General features: G+C 39.0%; 1 protein-coding gene across 1 annotated transcript in view; it reads right to left on the bottom strand.

The window, feature by feature from the left end:
- Nucleotides 1–14,150: 14,150 nt before the first annotated feature.
- The window catches only part of LOC126292009 (XK-related protein 7-like), a 55,462-nt gene continuing 45,631 nt past the window's right edge, over nucleotides 14,151–23,981 (bottom strand). The window contains exon 5 of the mRNA XM_049985799.1: nucleotides 14,151–15,163. Within this exon, the coding sequence (XP_049841756.1) occupies nucleotides 14,415–15,163 (749 nt within the window). The 3' untranslated portion in view covers nucleotides 14,151–14,414. The remainder of the gene's footprint in view (nucleotides 15,164–23,981) is intronic.

A 23,981-nucleotide genomic window follows, 5' to 3' on the forward strand; every position in this document is an offset into this window, starting at 1 on the left:
ATATATCTTTAGGTAATTAATCAATTTATAATTATGGAAATGAACAATTTTAACTTTTTACATATTATGACACGTTAAAAGTAATGGTGACGCCAATTCATATTTTTGAGTAGAAGAGAGGGAGGGACCTTTGCTGTATCAGAATCACATCTTACGTTAAACCGGGTATAGATCGTTGCTTCATATACCAGTTTACATTATAAACTTTATAATGTGCCACTTAAAACAAATACAGTCAATTCCCACGCTTCAAGATTTTCCCTTTGGCATTTGTCTCACTTTTGAAATGAGGTCTGTACTTGTTAGCTCTAAGAGTGACTCCTTATGTTGTTGCATAGTTCATTGTTACACGAGACCAATGTCACTTACACCCATAATATCAAAAATAATAGAATACTGCATGTATAAACAGGTGAGTCAATATTTTGAACATAATGATGTACTTACCTCCTCACATTATGGTTTCAGATTCAACCTCTTATACAGTCAAAGCAGTTGAGAGTATGGTTGCAAAAATATACAATTGTTTTGGAAATAAAGATATTATGTGTGCAACACTGTTGGACCTCAGGAAAGCTTTCGATATGGTCTCCCACAATACTCTCATAAAAAAGCTCTACCATTACAGAGTGAGAGAGAATGCTCTATGTCTAATGAAGTCTTACCTGGACAATGGTAAACATTTAAAGTAAATAATCAAATGTCAGAATGTCTCCAAGTTGTAATGGGTGTACCTAAAGTATCTGTTCTTGGACCTTTCCTTTTCATTATTTGTATAAATGATTTACCCGCAGTTGTATCATGTGATGCAGTGCCATATGCCGATGACACAACATTCATCACGTGTGATACCAACGTTGAAGATGTGCGACACATCATGGCAGTGACAATGGAGATATGCACTACTTGGTACTGCAGAAGAATGATAGTAAAACTGTAGCTATTGTATTCAATCTGAATGCTCCCACTCACGATAACAAAATAGTTAAATTATGAATTTTTTACATAGATCCAAAAGCTCAGCTGGGATACCTATACAGGGAACTTGTGTGGCAAACTGGCATGTTTCATCTATCTGCTGTACAAGCTGAAGGGCAGTGTCAGTAAAGAACTTCTGTTATATGCATATTTTGCATTCTTCTATTCCCACCTGAGTTATGGAATATTATTATGAGCAATTCTGTAGGCTCAAAATTAGTGTTTACATGGCAAAAGAAAACCAAAATGTGCATAGCAGGACTTAGTCCATACGAACCATATCGAGATTATTTTAAGAAACTAAGTGTAATGACAGTGCCTGGCCTGTATATTTACAACTTCCTTGTATTAGTTAAAGAGAATCTGAATAGATTTGACTAAAGGAGGGCAGTTCATGACCATAACATAAGAAGTGGATGTATAATTAATATGCCATATGCTAGGCTTGCAAAGATACAAAACAGTTACAAATATCTTGGTTCTGTTTACTTCAACAAATTACCTGAAAATGCCTACACAGTGCCAGTAGAAAAAACTAGTCTTTCGAGATGGATTAAAACTAGTATTTCGAGGTGGATGAAAGGTAAAGTAATTTATTCTGCTCAAGAGTTTCTTGAGTATGTGACAAATTACCCACTTTCCTTATGAGAATGAGCAATAAATTAACCAGACTATACATATGCCACACTGTGCAACTATTTTATTACTGTTTCATGTACTTATTGTTAATTATGTTTGATTATTTGTTTGTCATTCGCTGAAGTAGGCAGTTCATTTATCTTGTAATTGATGTTAGGAAACTTATTACTGTTATTGACATTTGCATAAATATATATTGTATCCACCTTGGATGTTATTATATTGTAGTTAATGACATTTGTCCAAGTTTATATTATTATTAATATTGTTATTATTGTTATTGTTGTTATTGTTATTATTATTATTATTATGTTAACACTGATGACACTAATTGCACGTAAATATGCTCAAAGGTGGAATAAAACATTTGTATTTGTTACCTGGTGAATTTGCACGTGCAACATCGCGATTGGCTCACTTCAATGCATATAACCCTGAAACAGTGTAAAGTATCACATTCTTTTTCTCAACAATTATTTCTCAGTGCATTCTACCCTGCAATGCCCTTACAAGCTTTTCAGATTGTGTATGAGCACCCTGTATATTGCCTAGTTAGCAAAAAATTATTGCTAACTAGACGTGAAATGCAGAACCTCGCATTTTGTTGAGTATAGCATGGAAAAGGATTTTATTGACAATTTGAGCAAAGAAAATCGCAGTGCCAGGCAGCAGTTTGCTATAACCCCTACATATCACCCCGTAAGGATTGCGAGTGTAATATTAGCAAATTACAGCATCCACAGAGACGTTTAAACAATTATTATTACCATGCTTCTTACGCCAATTGACTGGTGCAAATGGGAAGTACCCTCTGCCAAGCACTTCACAGAGAATGTATATTGATTATTACTATTCAAAACAGCTTCTAGTCATCTCAGGATGTATGAATGCAGACCATACATGGTTTTCATGGAACTCTCATAATATTTTTCTTGCAAAATAGGTGCAGCTTCAGGTAATGATAACAGAAGGTAGATCATAAAGGCTCAATAAGATTAAGATCTTGTGACTATGGCAGGCAGGAGAGATGCAAGAATTCATCTTCACACTCACAAAACCAGTCCTGTACGATGTGAGTTGTGTGAACTAGGGCCCTGTCATCTCAGAACACAGCATCATTGTTGGAGAACAGACACTACCATGGGATCGACCTGATCAACCAAATAGCCACATAATCCTTGACAGTAATGCGACCTTGCAGAGTAACCATGGGGCCTATGGAATACCACAATATGGCTGCCAAATCATCACCAAAACCCTATCATGTTTCACTCTTGAGACGTAAATCTGGCCAGAAGTGTGCAACAAGACTCATCCAATCAAATGAGTTTCTTCTATTGATCCATACTCAAGGTCTTATGGCTTTGGCACCACTTTTCCTGTTGTCAACCATTTGCAGCACTGATAAGTGGTTTTGGAATTCCAGCTTGCCCTGCAGTTCCCTACTTCTGGAGCTCACTTTATGTTCTCTTGGTGCTGACAAAGTCTGTGAGTGTGACATTCAGTTCTACAGTGACTTTTGCAGCTGTCATATTCTTATTTTTCATCACAATCCTCTTCATTGACAGTCTGTTACGATCACCCAGTGCACACTTTTGTCCATGTTGCGACTGTGCGGATGGCATTCTTCTAATTTCCCTGTATGCAGTTTCAATCTTCAATATGGTGCCTCTTGAAGTATCAAACACTTTGGGTGCCTTGGTACAGAATCACCCATCACATGAGTGACAACAATCCCCCCCTTTGAAATTCACTTAGCTCTGATACAATGCTCTCACAGTTACACACAACATTGTACTGAGCATGACTGACACATGCAAATAAATTGAGGATGTTGTGCAGGTGCCGTTAGTGGTCAAATACAACGCAACCTACAAGCATTGGCCAGCACCTGCATTAATGTTCAAGTATATATTTCTCACCGGGTTTCCATATTTTTGTCCTGTACCTTTTACTACATTCCAGGAAAGACATGTAATCACACTACATTGATATGAAAGAATGGGAGATACACTTTGGTAATATGCTTTATAACGAGGGACAGAAAGATAGATCTGAGGGCAGACACGAAACACCAGCACAGACAACTGTGGAATGGTCTCCACTGACTATAGAGAGGTTAAAGTTTCCATAACAACATCAAGAACAAAAAGGCTGTAGGTACTGACAGACTGTATATGAGTATGAATATGTAAAAGACAAACCCAAATAATACAAATTTTACAATAAGTGCACAGAGGCAGCCTCCATTCCAAAACATTGGAGACAATTAATAATAAATGTGCTATGTAAATGGAACAGACACATCACAGATGACAGCTAATACAGAGGCACAGCATTAGAAAACTTATCTTTGAAAATACTCACAAAAATAAAAAAAACATGAACACCTACCCAAAACAAAATGAGGTTCAGGAGAGGAAGATCAACTCTGACTGCAATACAACTGCTACTAAAGACAGTGTTGAAAGCCCTTGAATAGGGAGAAAAGCTTAAAGTAGTATTTATAAGACTTCACAAAAGCCTTTGCCTTTAAAAACAAAATAATAGTGACAAAAAATAAAACAAAACCTAAGCAAAAATAACATATGGAAACAAATCATACAAACAATAATGCAGTGGAATGAAATAAGAATTTTAAACAATCTTTCCCGATCACAGACAGTACTCCTATCAAATGAAGTATGTCATGTAGCCCTGCTAGGTCCATTACTGTTTATTCTATCAGCAAAATAAACTGTAAAAATATCCCAAAGGGAGAGTGTAATCTCACACACACATGCAGACAAAATTGTAATACGTTCAAAACTACTACTAAAGACAGCTGCAAGAAACAATTAACAATATGGAAAAACATGACTTTGAAATACACGTGGCAAAACCAGAATTATGGTGCTGAGATAGATATCTTAATATGGGAGAGAAAAATCATACCACACTTCAAATACCAAGTTGTTGTGTTACAAACAAGTGCAAAATGTTTTATAAAACACAGAAGAGAGAAGGTGATGCAGGCAATAGTGGCTACTCATGAAGCAGAGCACATCAAATCCCTCAATCTAGGAATAGAAATGGCACTATTCAGAGCCAGACTCTCACAATATACATTCACAACATAGAAATTATTAGACCCATAATAAATCAGTTAAACCATTGGATTTGTCTGTTGAACATGTTAGTCTCCAAAACAGATAGATGAATACTCATAGGGTTTTCACAGATAATTTCAGCATACCGTGGGGCAACATACTCATATAGGCTTTATTTCATCAAAATCAGAGTATGGAGAAGAAAAGAAAAAAGAAAAGAAAAGAAAAGAAAAGAAAAGAAAAGAAAAGAAAGAAAAAAAAACATATGGTAGTTTAAAGTTTTATCTAAAGTTGTCTGTTCAGCTTAGTGGTTCAGATGTTTAATCAGCGCAGTGTAGTACGTCAGAGAACCAATAGGTGATGCACTGTTAGCTGTTTTTTCTTTAACTTGGTGACAGATGTGAAGTTTACATCAGTGCGCAGAATAAAGCTGTGCAATCTTACCTTTGCGAATACAAACCAACATTTCATTTTGTGTATTAAACAATTAAGGACATTTCTTTGCCACTTTTGAAAGGTTTGATTTATATTCTTTAATAGAACAAAATGGATTTATCAAGTTTACTTTGTGATTTGGCTGCCTACTAATTACATTTTGATTTTGTTTAAAAACACGTAGAAAATGATTGTGTCTTTCTGAATACACAATTACATTTAAAGGACTGATAACTACGTGGTCTCAAGAATCCGATGGAGATCGTGAGGTGAGACTTGCTGCAACTGGAGAACATCAGGCTTTATTTTGTTCTTTGGAAACTCTTCCGAAAGTGAGGCACAGCATAACTCTGACAGAGTGGTATGCATTTTCTCACTCCTCAGGAATGCTTCACTCACAGATGCTTAATGCTACTAGTCTCCAATATAACATCACAGAAGCAGAAATTCTGATGGGACATGGTACAGGTGAGTGCGTGCTTATACCTCGAATTCTACCTGCTTTATCATTTTGCTTTAAATGTATACAACTGCCAGTGAGCTTATGTCATACCAGAAAAAAAAGAGACGAATCTGTAAATAAGAAACTAAAAAAATTGATCATATGTATGAACGAACTCTGTTGCTGCTTCTTAAGTCTTCTATCCATTCCACAAAGGATGATGTCATGTTAGTTAACATCCTGTACGTCCTGACTATCAGAAGGCTTATAAGATTCTGCAGTAGACGATACAGATGTAGAATACAGGTTGTACATAAAGTTCGGGAACACTTTCAATTATTTATTGCACAAGAACCAAACTTTACAAATATCACACGTATGTCATTTTGAAGAGAAACCCTGATAGTTCTTTTTCCATGTATACCACCACAGCGTAGTTTGGCAAATTGCAGACAGTCAGCGGTCGTCGCAAACGTGGCGCGTTCAGGTGCAGAGTGAGCTTTCTGTGTGTTGGGAGTTCGACACAAAGAAGTGTGCCACAGCTGTTCAACAGATGTTTAGAACCAAATACAGTAAGAAGCCACCAACAAGGAAGGCCTTTTACCACAGGCGCATCAAATTCGTTGTGACGGGTTGCTTGCATTCAGCAAAGAGAAGCAGATGTCCCATTGCGAGTGAAGTGAATGTGGAGCACAAACGAGAGAATTTCATAAGGAGTCCAAAGAAATCGATGCATTGTGCATCCTGTGAACTCGAAATGGCTCTAGTGACAGAGTGGGAAGTCCTGTGACAGAAGCTGTCTATGAAACCATTCAAATTGGAGCTAGTGCAGAAGCTCAATGATGACAACAAAGACAAGCATTTTGAGTTTTGTTTGCATTTGCAACGAGTGAATGAGGATGGGGACGACATTGTTGATTACTTAATTTTTAGTGATGAAGCCAATTTTCACACTACTGGGAAAGTGAACAGGTGAAATTGTCGAACATGGGGTACAAAGCATCCACATTAATGCATTGAATTTGAGCGTTATTTCCCAAAGGTAAATGTTTTTTGTGCCTTGTCACGTTGAAAACTGTATGGGCCATTCTTTTTCGCCGGGAGCACTGTCACTGGATATTCCTACTTGGACATGTTGCAGCAAAGGCTAATGCCTCAAATGCAATCTGACTCTCCGTTCATCTTTCAGCAGGATTGGGCTCTACCTCATTTTCATCATGAAGCTTGTGGGTACCTGAACACGGAGCAGCCGCATTGATGGATTGGCCGTGCTACAGAAAGGGACAGCAGTTTCATGAAATAGCCTCCCCCATCACCAGATTTCACTCTGTATAACTTTTTTCCGTGGAGACACATTGAAGATCCGGTGTATGTACTGCTTCTACCACATGATGTAGCAGAGCTTCGGGAGAGAATACAGGGAGCGACTGGCCACAGTCGATGATGCCATGCTGAGATGGGTACGGCAAGAATTCAATTACTGTATTGATGTCTGCTGGGTCACTCATGGTTCACATATCAAATGTTCATAAAAAAAAACTACTTTCAGAGTTTCCCTTCAAAATGCAATATGTATGACATCTGTACAATGTTTAGTTCTTGTGCAATAAATAATTGAAAGTGTTCCCAGACTTAATCTATATCTTGTAAATAAGTAAAAAGAAACTCGCAATAATTAAGGTTTGTGGGCAGCTTACCTATTTTTCTCTGCTATCAAGATGAAGAATTTAAGATTCTACTTTTGTACAAACTTAGAGTAATTACACTAGAAAGCCTAATCATTTCTGTTTTCAGAATGTTACTCTCATAATCCTCATTGCTAGGGCCTCTCGATCCCTATTTTGCATGAAAGCAGTCGGACTTTGGTGGAGTATCTCTCTCGTCTCATGGCCGACACTTTCATCTTGACAGGAAATACAGGGACAGGCTCTGCTCTGGTTCAGTGACTTGAGGATTAGAAAAATTCTTTTAGATCATGATCTATCACATTTATCATTATCTGTGATCTTACTGTGTCTACAAAATATATAAAAGAGAATAAGTGTTTGAATGATTTACCATAAACAGATTAATAGTAAATCCCCACAAAACAATACCCATTAATTTCCATAAATAAAAAATAAAAATGCAGCACAGACAATGTATGGGTAATGAGAACATCCCAAAATTCAACAGTACAAAAATGAACTTCAAACTAAAAATTCTTTGCAGTAAAACTAATTCTGAAATGGTTAGGAGGTATACTATACTCATGCACATTGATTACTGAGGTACAGTAGCATTTTCTGGGGAAATATTCTACAAATCAAAACGGTTCTCAGGAAACAAAAGGTGCATTATCCAGCTTACACTCAAGCCGCATTGTACTAAGCCAAAGAGCTTCCACACCACTTGTGTCAAAAACATTTGGTCACTCTAGAATGAATGTCCTCACAGAACTGCAGCCAGCAGTGTAAAGAGCTGTGGGGGTGGTAACCAGTCTGTGTCAACAGATGTGGGAGTACCAGGCAGCATCACTATTTGTGGTGGTGCAGGAGTGTGTGACCAGCTGGACCACTGCAGAGGGACCGACTGGATCATTTCTCGCTGAGCATGTGAGAGCATTTATGGCCAGTCACATCACGGCCAGAGCTTGCACGAGGTATGATCAGGCCATTTCTGGCATAGGAAGAAGCGGCATGGCAAATCCTGTACACATGGTAGGGGGCAAGGTGCTGTGGTAGTTGTCTGGTGCAGCTGTTGCTGTGTTACGGGTCTGGGAGGTCAGACAGGCATGTGGAGATGTGGCAGTATTGCACAGTTGTTGTGGCAACTAAAGTGTTCCGTAGCATGTGTCAGTGTTAGGGTTGTCGAGGTGGACGTCGTCATCATCCAACGACACTGGAGGAGATTCGTCTTGCAGTATCTATGCTGGTTTGAGGTGGTTAAGGGAGACAGTGGTAGGTTTCTCATTACGCAAAATGTGAAAGTTATGGGTTCTATTTTGAGTGCATGGCCCCGAATTAGGAGGTTGCAATGTGGGATTTACCATGTCATTGTGGAACAGCACATGGTCACATGTTTGAAATCTTTGGCATGGAATGTGGTGACAGAAGAGGGATCTGTGCGTCTTGACATATGTGACGGTCATTATCTGTTATTTTAGAGATGTGACATGATATCTTCTGTCAAAAATTGTATTCTTTGAGCACTTATCATGTTGCGCTCACTACTGAAGCTGAGTATTGTAGGACTACAAGACCACCACTTGCTTTCATATATTACATGAATTTGTCATCTACAACAATCTTCTCATTATGCTGCTGTACTCTCTCTGAATTACCATACAAATAAATGGAAAGAGAGTAATATTTATTGGAGTCTCAACAGCAATGGACACCTTGACTAAGGCAAACAAGACAATAATAATTTTCAACTATAACACAGTAAGTTCAAAGAACACACTGCTGTCGCAGCAAGGAGTAAGCGTGTGAGACAGCCCTCTGAATGGACGGCACGTGATCCTCCTCGACATTTCGGACAATCAGCTGATCATGCCCGTTGAGCGTGCAATCTCCACTGGTCGGCTCATCAGCCGACCCAAAGATGTGTTGTATACCTGTGGTGAATTGAGCGATTTACTTGAACTGGTTAAGTTGTGTTGACAAGCAATTATCATCGTTTTGATGGAAGGCATGAATGAGAGGCTTGTGATCAGTGTATATTGCGTAGATCCGTACTTCTAGCTGTGTGCGGAAGAACTTCACCACTGTATAAGTGGCCAAGAATTCCTGATTGTATGCACTCCACCTTTGTTGCACCAGCATTAGTTTGTGCATAAAGAAGGCAAGTGGCTGCCACATCTCACTGACATATTGCTGAAGTGCTGCACTGAGCGTGACCTGCTTAGCATCCACCACCAGTGCCAGGGGCACATCTTTTGTGGGGTGTGTAAGAAGAGCAACTTCAGCTAGAGTCTTCTTGGCTGCCTCTTACACACTGATCATTGGCTGTGACCATTGCAACAATGACTTTCGCCTTGGGACCAGCCAATGCAGCTGTTAATGGTTCTTTTAATTCAGCAGCTCATGGTAAGTGGCAGTGGTAAAAAATGTAGCATGCCAAGGAACCTGTGTACTTTCTTCTTCACATAAGCACCAAAACAATCCCTTGATTATTTCCCAATTTCAGGGATGATTAGTAAAATAGGGAATAAACAGCTCTAATTGGTATATGTGTTGGTGACAAATGTTATTGCCAGCCTAACTGCTGCGGAAAATGCATTGTGTATAACAATATCTTGCCAAGAAAGACAGATTTGCAGTTTCTCCAAGCAGAAAACCAAAATCTTGTTATGAACTAAGTCATTGCAATCACTTTCTGTTTCTTGATCTTGCATGCAGTACCTATGCCATTCAGAGATGCTTTTACTGATAGTCATCTTCAGGTTTTCTTCTTCACCTCATGCTTTGTCACAATAGTTGTAGCATAAATTGCTGAGCACAAACATGGATGCATGGAAGATTGACCGAAAAATAGGGCAACATGTGGACCATTTCCACTGATTTTCATGCATGCACCTTTGTCTCCTTGAATATGCACTGGCACACAAGGAAATTGGCATCGCGTAGCTCATCCACTAGCACAGTCCAGATTGGTTTTGGTGAATCTTGTCTGACACACATTTGGAAAACAGCCACACACTTAATAAAGCCCCAAATAGTTCCTCAATATTTTCTGTTTGATTGCATCTACAACCCTACAGTATTTTAGAAATGAAGTTTCTCACTTTGAATTTTATTAAATATACCTATTGGCCTATTGTGACTTTTTCAAGTGACAGCTCACTATAAAGTTCATTAATATACAATCGTTCATTTTAAAGACAAACATTAGACATATTTCCAATGCATGATAATACAGGATTCTTTCCAGAATGAGATTTTCACTCTGCAGCGGAGTGTGCGCCGATATGAAACTTCCTGGCAGATTAAAACTGTGTGCCCGACTGAGACTCGAACTCGGGACCTTTGCCTTTCGCGGGCAAGTGCTCTACCAACTGAGCTACCGAAGCACGACTCACGCCCGGTACTCACAGCTTTACTTCTGCCAGTATCCGTCTCCTACCTTCCAAACTTTACAGAAGCTCTTCTGCGAAACATGCAGAACTAGCACTCCTGAAAGAAAGGATACTGTGGAGACATGGCTTAGCCACAGCTCAGTTGGTAGAGCACTTGCCCGCGAAAGGCAAAGGTCCCGAGTTCGAGTCTCGGTCGGGCACACAGTTTTAATCTGCCAGGATGTTTCAGGATTCATTGTCACCTGTAAGAAAGTCAAAGCATTTCATGTAATAATTCCTTTTGAATTCATATGTGTGTCAAAAGGCTTGAAGAAATGGGACAGGCCAAAATCCAGATGAAACTGTAAACTAACATAAGGGCACTTTAATTTTCTCATAATACTAATTTTTGTAAGTTTGCATGTTTTCTGGGGTTTAAGTAATTTCTCTTAATTTGTAGCTGTTTGTTTCCCAAATGGATGCAAGAGACTGCAGTTTCACTCCTCCCCTAAAAATGCATAACACAAATACAGGGTGCACATAAACAGGGTGTATACGTGGACAAGGAAAAAAATTCCCGGATTTCCCAGTTAAAAATACACTTTCTCCCAGATGAGAACACACTTTATTCGTGTTATTAAGTGACCATATATTTTCCCTCTGAACTGTAAAACTTTTCAATACTTTGAATGATTATGTTTTTATACACAGGCTAAGAAAACGAAACTCAGGGAAGAAAACTCCTTTTGGAAAGATTTTTGATGTGCAGCAACATGTGCGCTGCATATTTTCGTATTATGAAAGTATAAATTCGAATTCCTCCAAACACTGCCTGTTACTTTCCGAACCATTGTAATCAAGATTTTGATGTGCTTTTGGAAGCCAGTCACAGCTCATGTCACGTGATCCCACCAGCTGATGACAGCGGATGTTCAGACCACAGGACACGTGATGTAGTCAGCTAATAGCAACATCACTGTTAAGTAGGGCGGATACACAGACAGGAAAAGTTAATGTTTTAAATTAATATACATAGTGTTGCTACAAGAAAAGCAAAGCTTTCACATATAATATTGCTCTCTAAGGTTAATAAGCTGCAAGAGAAGCTAAGCTTTCACATATAATGTTGATATTTTTTGCGAGTGTTACACTTTATCACACAAATGTGCCAGTAAAATTTTCAGCCGAGTCCAGTGACTTGTCCTCAAAGTTTTCCACAAATAAATTAACTACCGCAGAGGAGAGAGAGCTTCCTGTAGCACTACATCAATTTGCTCATAATAACGACATGAATGTGTGATCTTCTGGGCTCAAAATACTTCTAAATGGCAATATTTTCCTGTGACCTGTTAAGAGAGAGGTTTGTTTCAGTAGACGTTAGAGAGCGCCAGATAACAGGCACCACCACGCTTTGGCAGCTACTATGATGCTAGAAGGCCATATGTGTAAAACATTAAAAGATCTTACAAGATATCATAAAAGAAACAAGACATCAGAGGCAACTACAAGAGCATCGGAACTTCGTGAACCATACTAAAATGGCACATTTAAAGTGCATACTTAAAGAGCACATTGGTATATCCAGATTCCCAATGAAGTAGGCCTCAACCTGAAATTAAGCTTTTCAGTGTGGGTTTCGGAATGTAAATTTTCTTGGAGTAACAGTACTGTATTAATGCATTTTTTATTCTTTATTATGGCATAATGCCATATGTGCTAGAAGACGAATACGTGCACTTGAAATGAAGTGTGGAACCAAACACTTTGTTTCAAACATACTGACTGCCTCAGTGTAAAAGATTCATAAAAACCAAATTTTTTTAGCAAACCGACAAAAATAACTTCATCGTTCTACAAGGCGATTAATGCATAGCTGTCAGAAAAGTAGAAATAAATTAAAATCTGTAACTTATGTGAATGTATTTTAATTCACTTGATAACTCCCGGCCACAGAAATTAATTTTGTTTTCATTTGATGTGAGAGCAGTAAACGAAGAGGAAACAGCAAAATCACTAAATGTAAACATGGGCCACGTGCAGACTACACATTTCCTCACTATAACTCATACTGCTCTGCGCATCAGCCTTGGATCTGCGATATTTCTGAACTGGGGCAATACTAAGATAGTGGTTCCATCCTTTAAGCTCTGGTTAAGCCCTTGATGAATTACTCATTGGTGTGACCAACTTAGAAGAGCCAAGTGTTTTTTCTTTAATTTTCTATAAAATGTGCACCCTTTGAACACACCTATGTGCTACATTTGTTATGATGAAAATGATTCTGTTAGGCTATTTCTTTCTACATGAAGTCGTTCTATTTAGCCATGGAGAGGAAGTGGATACAAAATGAAAATCTGCATTGACAACAATGAAATGGTGTCTGGTACTGTTTCTTGAAAATACTCATCACACACTGTCACTTTTCACTATTTATTCACAGTGTGGTGCTAAGAATTCACAGTTCATTGGGATAGACCACTTTTTTCTGAGTTTCTTTATTAACCTCGAATTCCAGTTCTGTGCAAAAAAAGCTGTGAAGCTTTTGCAAATATTATACTTCCTTATTCTGTCCATAATACTGCAGAAACTGCTTTCTAATAACACATTTATCTATACAATCAACAAATTATTATTTGTGTGCATTCTGCTTATTCTACTTTTGGGGCATTGTGTTCCTCTTTCTGCAATTTGCACAAAGTCGACTGACTATACTATTGTTTGTCAGCATTTGCTTGGACATTCCATCACCTTCCTCGTCAGTGCTAATCACACCTTTCTTGTTCTCATTGTCTGTCAAATTAACGGCATTAACAGAAAGTTGTCACAGCAGCCTCCAGGGATATTTTACGAAATCACTTTTACTTCAGATTGGAACATGACTGTACCAGTACGAGCCGTTGATGAGCACATAAAAGAGACAGAACTTTTCTGTCTACACACACACACACACACACACACACACACACACACACACACACACAGACAGACAAACAGACAGAGAGAGAACCAAAAAGATCACTTGCACCCACTTTGCACACAGTAATCTTTTGTGTTGTGTTGACCAGCACATTCTTCAACTCAGTACTGTCCTATAGCATAATATTCCAGTGCAGGTTGTCAATCTTTTCAACATGTGGAACTTCTTTTAATGTCTGCTTTTATGGTCAAACTCCTCATTTGTTTTTAATTTAAAATACTGTAAATTAATCCTTTTTAGGGGTGGTGGTTCGTGTGTACAAAATTTTATACATTAGCTCTATTTGCTACTAACAGATTTATGAAGAACTGCAATTTTTCAAGACCTACATATTTGTTGTCTTATTCCCCTAGCTCTGCTTTTGCTAAATTGTAATGACATTCCCCCTTTCACAACCTGAATTTTAACACATTTCTTTAAATTAACTTAGTCTGAAGTTTTTGCTGGTGCCAGCTTACAGAAAAGCACTCAAATGCAAACCTTAGAGGATGTATTTTTAGATGGATAGGTAGGACAGGACATGTATGACTGTAATAGCAAACAACAACCAAACAAATTTTTTCTTTTGTATTTTACAAAACAAAAATGTAACATTTCCAAAATAGCTGCAACAGCTGAGTGCTTGGCACCTACAGTTTGAGATGTATATTACAAAATTTTAAAATCCTTAGCAATTATTTGAGCAGAAGGAAAAAATGTTTTGTTAACAAAAATAAAGAGTATAAATATTATAAATATTTGATCTGTTACACAAATCAAAAACTATCACTTCAGTTATAAACTTTGTACTCAATAACAACTTCAGTAAATGCGTACCTATGCTGTACTCTGTGGGTCACTGTTACACCGGTGTATTTCCATATCGGATACAGAAGGTACATCCTGTTCACCATTTTGCAGACTTCCTTCATCGTGCTGTCGCTGTGATTGCTTGTGAGATTTTATCTCAATTCTGATCACTTCGGCACAACTGTTGCCTGCCTGTGCACTGACTGGGTCACTAGCTTCGTTGGCAGACTCATTGCTAGGTTCGTGCGTCAATGAATTCCGTTCCACACTGCCACTGTTGCTACCGTGCAGCTCCACATCTCCCCTTTTGGACCTGTCGTGGGACTTACCACAACACTTTACCCTTTGTAGTCTAGGGTGAAAACACAAGTAATAGAGAAGCATAAAACCTATACCTATAACAAAAGGCACAATGCAACCAATCAAAAGCGGGTAGAAGTACCACTTCTCCTGCATCACCGTATCAGCTGTGGCCCACGCTGTCACTGCCAGAACGTTCTCTGCAAAGCAGACCATGTAGTAGATGGTATACCGAGTCCTGTTCCGCCCGTCCTTCGGTGTCACATACGTAAAAATGTAGACGAGTCCGAGAACGGAGCAGAAGAGTATCTCCGCAGCTTGCTGCTTTGCCACAGAAAATTTCCGTGATGAGCAGAAGTTAGTGCGTTCCCACAGGGACAGCCAGCCCGTCATGATTAACCAGTGCACACCACATGCCACAGCGGTCTCTGCGGGAAACATCGCTGAAGCCACAGAAATCGACAGAATTCTCGAAACTGAAACAAATTGATAAACGTGCTGTGCAACCAACTGAAAGTGCACCTCATAAAGTAAAATAAGAAACACGAAAAAAATTATATACATTACTCTCTTTCTATTTAACTATCAAGTTCTGTGGGAAAATGTGAGCCTGACCTACTTTGTCATGGTATGCATCAGCATAGAGAAAACTGATTAGAAAACTTATAAAAAACAAGAGACTCAATAAAAAAGTAGAAAAACTGTGAGAATGTATGCAAATAAGTAACACATTGAAGATAAAAGCTCTCAATTGCTGCAAAGGACCTTGTGTGTTCACAACAGAAACAAAGAAACGTTTGAGCTTAGATTTGAATACTCAGGGTTTATCACAAAATGCTTTCAGCTCTATTGGAAGTCTACTGAAAATGAAACCTGCTGAATTGTACTCACCTTCCTGTACAATGCTTAAGGAAGTGTTATTCAACCATATATTTTTTCCACTTAGTGTTCCCTGCATGTATGCTTCTGAATGAGTCAGTACTGTCAACAAGATACATGATGGAATATAGGTACAGGGATGGCACAGTTGGAATTCCTAGAAATCCAAACAGCAGCTTTTGAAGTGATATGACAAATCAGTCTTTCCATCCTTTTTTGAGCCAAGAGTATTCTTGGCGAGTGCACAGAATGCTCCAAAATATAGCCCCATATGAGGCAAGAGAGTGAAAGTAATCAACATGAACAAGCCTTAGAGTATCAGCGTCAGAGACAGTGGAGATTATTCTTGTAGTGAAGAAAGCAGTATTCTGTTTCTGAACATCTTAAACATGATTCTTCCAAAACAGCCTCTCAACTACCCTCAGTCCTAAAAAATTTAAATATTCAACTTCACTTGACAACTACCATCATCATCATCATCATCATCATCATCATCATCATCATCATCATCATCATCATCATCATCATCATCATCATCATCATTTAAGACTGATTATGCCTTTCAGCATTCAGTCTGGAGCATAGTCCCCTTATAAAATTCCTCCATGATCCCCCATTCAGTGCTAACATTGGTGCCTCTTCTGATGTTAAGCCTATTACTTCAAAATCATTCTTATCCGAATCCAGGTACCTTCTCCTTGGTCTGCCCCAAATCCTCCTACCCTCTACTGCTGAACCCATGAGTCTCTTGCTTAACCTTGCTTCTCCCATGCGTGTAACATGACCCCACAATCTAAGCCTGTTCATCCTGACTGCTACATCTATAGATTTCATTCCCAGTTTTTCTTTGATTTCCTCATTGTGGACACCCTCCTGCCATTGTTCCCATCTACTAGTACCTGCAATCATCCTAGCTACTTTCATATCCGTAACCTCAACCTTGTTGATAAGGTAACCTGAATCCACCCAGCTTTCGCTCCCATACAACAAAGTTGGTTGAAAGATTGAACAGTGCACAGATAACTTAGTCTTGGTACTGATTTCCTTCTTGCAGAAGAGAGTAGATCGTAGCTGAGTGCTCACTGCATTAGCTTTGCTACACCTCGCTTCCAGTTCTTTCACTATGTTGCCATCCTGTGAGACTATGCATCCTAAGTACTTGAAACCGTCCACCTGTTGTAACTTTGTTCCTCCTATATGGCACTCAATCCATTTATATCTCTTTCCCACTGACATTACTTTTGTTTTGGAGATGCTAATCTTCATACCATAGTCCTTACATTTCTGATCTAGCTCTGAAATATTACTTCGCAAATTTTCAATCAAATCTGCCATCACAACTAAGTCATCCACATATGCAAGACTGCTTATTTTGTGTTCACATATCTTAATCTCACCCAGCCAGTCTATTGTTTTCAACATATGATCCATAAATAATATGAACAACAGTGGAGACAGGTTGCAGCCTTGTCTTACCCCTGAAACTACTCTGAACCATGAACTCAACTTACCATCAACTCTCACTGCTGCCCGACTATCCACATAAAGACCTTTAATTGCTTGCAAAAGTTTGCCTCCTATTCCATAATGTCATAGAACAGACAATAACTTCCTCCTAGGAACCCGGTCATATGCCTTTTCTAGATCTATAAAGCATAGATACAATTCCCTGTTTCACTCATAACACCTCTCCATTATTTGCCATAAGCTAAAGATCTGGTCCTGACAACCTCTAAGAGGCCTAAACCCACACTGATTTTCATCCAATTGGTCCTCAACTAATACTCGCACTTTCCTTTCAACAATACCTGAGAAGATTTTACCCACAACGCTGATTAAAGAGATACCTCTGTAGTTGTTACGATCTCTTCTGTTTCCATGTTTAAAGATTGGTGTGATTACTGCTTTTGTCCAGTCTGATGGAACCTGTCCCGATTCCCACGCCATTTCAATTATCCTGTGTAGCCATTTAAGACCTGACATTCCACTGTATTTGATGAGTTCCGACTTAATTTCATCCACCCCAGCTGCTTTATTGCACTGGAATCTATTGACCATTCTCTCCACTTCCTCAAATGTGATCCTATTTCCATAATCATTCCTATCCCATTCTACCTCGAAATCTGAAACATTGCTGATCATATTTTCACCTACATTGGGCAACTCTTCAAAATATTCCCTCCATCTGTCCAAGGCATCCACAGGATTCACCAGCAGTTTTCCTGACCTGTCCAAAATACTTGTCATTTCCTTCTTACCTCCCTTTCGAAGGCTGCTAATTACACTCCAGAATGGTTTTCCAGCAGCTTGACCCATAGTCTCCAACCTGTTTCCAAAGTCTTCCCAAGATTTCTTCTTGGATGCTGCAATTATCTGTTTGGCTTTGTTTCTTTCTTCAACATAACTTTCTCTGTCTACCTGAGTTCTAGTATGTAGCCATTTTTGATACGCCTTCTTTTTCCTTTTACAGGCTGCCTTGACTGTGTCATTCCACCAAGCTGTTTGCTTCATCCTACCTTTAAACACTACTGTTCCAAGACATTCTTTAGCCACTTCTAGTACTGCGTCCCTGTACCTTGTCCATTCCTTTTCCAATGACTGTAATTGACTACATTCAACTAACTGGTACCTTTCTGAGATTGCTGTTATGTACTTGTGCCTGATTTCCTTATCCTGAAGTTTCTCCACTCTTATCCTCCTACATATAGACCTGACCTCCTGCACTTTCGGCCTCACAATCCCAATTTCACTTCAGATTAAATAATGGTCAGTGTCATCCAAGAATCCCCTGAATACATGTGTGTCCCTCACAGCCTTCCTGAATTCCTGATCTGTTATTATATAGTCAATGACAGATCTGGTTCCCCTGCCTTCCCAAGTATACCGGTGAATGTTCTTATGTTTAAAAAAGGAGTTTGTGATTACTAAGCCCATATTGGCACAGAACTCCAAGCGTTGTTTCCCGTTCCTGTTGGCCTCCATATCCTCTCCAAATTTACCCATAACCTTTTCATACCCTTCTGTTCGATTTCCAATCCAGGCATTAAAATCACCCATGAGCAGAACACTGTCCTTGTCCTTTACTTTAACAACTACATCACTGAGTGCCTCATAAAAACTATCCATCTTATCTTGATCTGTCCCTTCACAATGCGAATATACTGACACAATCCTAATTTTCTTGCTAGACACTGTCAAATCTATCCACATCAGTCGTTCGTTTACATACGTTATTGCAACTACAGTGGGTTCCATTTCTTTCCTGATGGAAAGCTCTACACCCCATTGTGCTATTCCTGCTTTGACTCCTGACAGGTAGACCTTGTATTCTTCCACTTCCTCTTCTTTCTCACCCCTTACCCGAACGTCACTAACAGCTAAAACGTCCAATGCCATCTTACTTGCAGCCTCTGCCAGCTCGACCTTCTTCCCAGAGTAGCCCCCATTGATATTAATAGCTCCCCATCTCATTACCATTTGTTTGCCAAGTCGTATCTTAGGAGTCCCTGGTTTGTCAGTTAGAGGTGGGACTCCGTCACCTCCAAAGGTCTGAGGCATTTTGCTCTGATAGTTGCCAGCATCATATTTAATGTACCGGGGAAGCAGGTTGCTAGCCTTACTTGCCCCGAGTCCCATTGAGTTTTACCCCTAACGGCTGAGGGACTAACCGCTGGATTTGGTAGTCTTTGCCGTACGAGCACAAAGATGACCACGACTCAGAATATGTCCGAGATGCCCAGCCTTATTCAAAAGTAACTGGTATCCCGACTGTCGGACCACTTACTTGGCCACTCATATGTTGCCCGTGGTTCATGAACTAGGACATGACTACAGGAACCCACACCATGAACCACCATGAACAACTACCTTGGGACAATAAAGTTTTGTTTTTACAAGAGCTCCAAGCCAGAAAAAATATGCACTGCATTTTGTTCAACACCATACATACTACAGAAATGGATGTATGTGCGAGGGTCGTTTGACAATTCTGGTAAATTTCCATGAAAGAATGCAATTTTTTTTTTGTGCCTTTGTAGTTGATATCCTTTATTACTTTAAGGATTGTCTAAGAATTTCAGCAATGCACAGAGTAAAATTCATTGTTGACAGCTGTCTGAAATGGCCAGTGTGTCAACTGCAATTGTAAATGGAGAAAACCGAGTTTTGTACTGCTATTAAAAATATTGATTTAAGGGCTGTACTGCCACACAAATCAAAACAGAATTGCATGAAGTTCACACAGACTCTGTATCATAATTGAAGACCATTAATGAATTTAAATGTGGTCGGATAAGCATCAGAGACGAATCACACTCTGGCCATTCAATTAAGGTCACCATGAAGAAAACCACTGGGGGAAAGAAAAAAAAAATCATATGGTAACGGACACTGAAGAGTAATTACAAATGAAACATCCTACAAGGAAATTGTACTCATTACTGGTTCTATCAGGAGGAAACGCATTTCATTTTTTGGGCATCTAATCGGAATACCAGGGAACAGGATCATCAGGAGTATAATAAAAAAGTTGTGGAATAGTAAGAGCAACATTAAATGGATTACAGAAATCAAGGAAGATGCGGATGAGCTACAGATTATCTTGGAAGACCTAAGAAACAAAACTGACAAAATCAGGAAACTCACCGACAAACACACCAGACTGCAAATGAGAATCAACAGACAGACAATAGGAAGGGGGATTTCTGATGATGAAAGAAAGATGAGATCCGAGAGAATGAAGAAGTACAGACCTGACAGGAAACTGAAAAATTATTTGTATGAAGTTGGCTAGAGTGGTCTAATGAAGGTCATAAAATGTAAATAAATAAAAATGCAAGGCCACTGAATAAAAATTCATGAGATTGCTGAGATTGTGGGCATCTCAACTGAGCAAGTGCATAATATCCTGCTCAGAGAATTGGCTACAAAGGAGTTGTGTGCGAGATGGGTGCCGCGATTGCTCACAATTGACCAAAAGCTCATCTGGTGCAACATTTAAACAGAATGTCTGGCAATGTTTAATCGCAATCTGCAAGGCTTTTTGTGCCAGATTTGTGACTGTTGCTTTAGCCTGGACCCAACATTACAGACCAGAGTCAAAAAACCAGTCAAAACAATGGACAAAGGCTGGTGAAAGTATGGCGAGGAAGGCAAAGGCCATTTTGTCAGTTGGTAAGGTGATGGCCATTGTTTTTTGGGACTTCAAGGAATAATCCTCATAAGGCAGAACCATTACTAGACCATGTTGTGCTTCATTGCTGGATCATTTGTGTTGGCTGAAAAAGAGACAAAGGCTGGGATGCAAAACAGTGCCTCATCACCAGGGTAATGCACCATCCCACACAAAGTGATAACAATCATAAAAGCGCATGAATTGGGCTTTGAATTGGTTCATCATCTGCCCTATTCACCAATTCACAGGCTTAGCCCCAAGTAACTTCTTTCTGTTCCCTAACTTGGAAATTTGACTTGCTGGGAAAACATTTTCATCAAATAAGGAAGTGATAGTTGCAGTCAATGAGTATTTTGTGGAGTTGGACACAACCTATTTTCCAATTGGATGAAAAAGCTGGTGAGTTGCTGGACCATGTACATAACTTTCAAAGGGGACTATGTCAAATAAACATCTTTTTTTGCTTTTTACCAGATTTATCAAACCATATGTTCCACATGTCCTCCTAAACCATTGTACTGATTTCAACCAACTTGGTACACATATCCCTTACTGCTAGGCCACAATCACTGTGGGGATAAGAACCATCTGTCTATCACAATTCAGAAGATATAACATCTTGAACAACAAGGTGTGTCAAAACTGCTGCATTATATATGGCACTTGAAGTGATTACTTCTTTGCTACTAAATCTATTTGCAACATTTTTCACAGACAGTATCCACATATGTCACTGAATGTGACTACACAAATGTGTCACTGTATGACTCATACTTCAAAAGATATGACATCAAACACTGTGACATGTGAAAAATTTCCACATTGTACATGATGTTTAAATTAATTACATGTGTCCTACTAACTCTATTCACAATAAATTTTGCAGACAGTATCCAAATACGCTGCTAAATGCACCTACACAATTATATCAGGGTATCACATATAATTCAGTAGATATGATGTCATAAACACTGAGATGTGTGGGAAACTGCCACACACTGTGAATGACATTTAAATTTATTAATTCTTTGCTACTAACTCTATTCCAAACGTATTTTGCAGACAGTAATCACATATGGTGCTGTATGTATCTACCAGTCACTGGCTACATAAACATCCATTTTAGTTGCAACTCTGGCTGTCTCTTTTTGCATCACAATATAAAAAATCATCACTAGATCTTTTTATAAAGTGCTCTTCATTCTCTTTCATGGAAACTTGACATTTTTCCTTCCAAAAATATATTAGGAAACTTTAGAAACAAGGAAGTATTACAGAATGGAATTAGCAATTTCCTGAGGACACAATTTGAACTCAGAGTAAACCAAAGAAAGATGTAAGTTGTGAGAAGTAACGGAATGAAGTTAACCATAAACATAAAAATTGTGGATCCTTTAGTTGACAAAGTGAAGAAGTGCGAAGAGGAGATTAGAATCCCATTGAACCAGGGTAAGGGGTGGAGAGAGTCATTCTACACCAAAAAGAAGCCAACTGGTGTCTAACGCAGGTCTTAATGTGAGTGAGAAATTGTGAATATATTTTCAGAACACAGCATTGTATGTGACTGAATTGTTGACTGGGGGAAGTCTGGAAAAGATAATATCCAAACCATTTATGATTCAATGTATAAAAGGATGCTGTTAATCATGTGCATTGATGACATAAAAAGATGTGGAGATCTTTTGCAGATGTAGTGAGGACAACAGGACATGTGTTAAGACATCAGTTGATAGTAACTTATTTGGTACTAGATGAAATTATACAGGGTGTTACAAAAAGGTACGGCCAAATTTTCAGGAAACATTCCTCACACACAAAGAAAGAAAATATGTTATGTGGACACGTGTCCGGAAACACTTACTTTCCATGTTAGAGCTCATTTTATTACTTCTCTTCAAACCACATTAATCATGGAATGGAAACACACAGCAAAAGAACGTACCAGCGTGACTTCAAACACTTTGTTACAGGAAGTGTTCAAAATGTCCTCCGTTAGCGAGGATATATGTATCCACCCTCCGTTGCATGGAATCCTTGATGCGCTGATGCAGCCCTGGAGAATGGCGTATCGTATCACAGCCGTCCACAATACGAGCACGAAAAGTCTCTACATTTGGTACCGGGGTTGTGTAGACAAGAGACTCTTTCAAATGCCCCCATAAATGAAAGTCAAGAGGGTTGAGGTCAGGAGAGCTTGGAGGCCATGGAATTGGTCCGCCTGTACCAATCCATTGGTCACCGAATCTGTTGTTGAGAAGCATACGAACACTTTGACTGGAATGTGCAGGAGCTCCATCGTGCATGAACCACATGTTGTGTCATACTTGTAAAGGCAGATGTTCTAGCAGCACAGGTAGAGTATCCCTTATTAAATCTTGGCAGTGAATCTAGGAAGTACAGTACATACTGACGAAACTAAAATGAGCTCTAACATGGAAATTAAGCGTTTCCGGACACATGTCCACATAACATCTTTTCTTTATTGGTGTGTAAGGAATGTTTCCTGAAATTTTGGCCTTACCTTTTTGTAACACCCTGTAGAGGGCAAATGGGAAGACGACATCATGGTGGGCTGGATAAAACCAGTCAGAAGACCAATTTGGGTGGAGCCAGGATGTAGGGTGGTGGAGGGGGGGGGGGGGGGGAGGGGGAATAAACACATCATTCATTGTTCACTAGGATTATGACTCATTGCAGTCATCCTCTGAGCATAGCTTTCATTTTGTTCCCATTGATAATGTATGTATATATGTAAAGCAGATGGACAAGTCACAGCATTTAAATTTCTAAAATTCGGTGAAGAGCAGAGCCCTAAGATAACAATAGTCTCAAATGAAGACAAGACTTGTTAACATCGTGTGTTCAGTCCCAACTAACTTTCAGAGTATCTTATGCTTGTCTCCACATTATCTGCCTCCTTCCTTTTACTACAAGGTCATACTGGTGCTCTATAGTTAAAATTTACTGTCATATTTAGTGTAAGCACCAAGTATACCACAACATTTATGCCTGTTGAGGATGACAATTACAGCTATATTACTGTACGTTGTATACTTTTAAGTCCATAATTTATTTTTAGGCCTTCCAAAGAATAAATTATATTCCACACTAATCCTTTATTTACAGAAAGCAAGTTCAACTGTATTACATAAAGATGGCTACAACGAAGATTTCAAAATATGCTCACTTATTTGTATTACTGAGTAGTTTCACACTGTTAACAATTTTTAATTAATCCTATT

Source organism: Schistocerca gregaria, chromosome 9 (assembly GCF_023897955.1).
Source record: "Schistocerca gregaria isolate iqSchGreg1 chromosome 9, iqSchGreg1.2, whole genome shotgun sequence".
In the NCBI taxonomy this organism is placed as follows: Eukaryota; Metazoa; Arthropoda; class Insecta; order Orthoptera; family Acrididae; genus Schistocerca; species Schistocerca gregaria.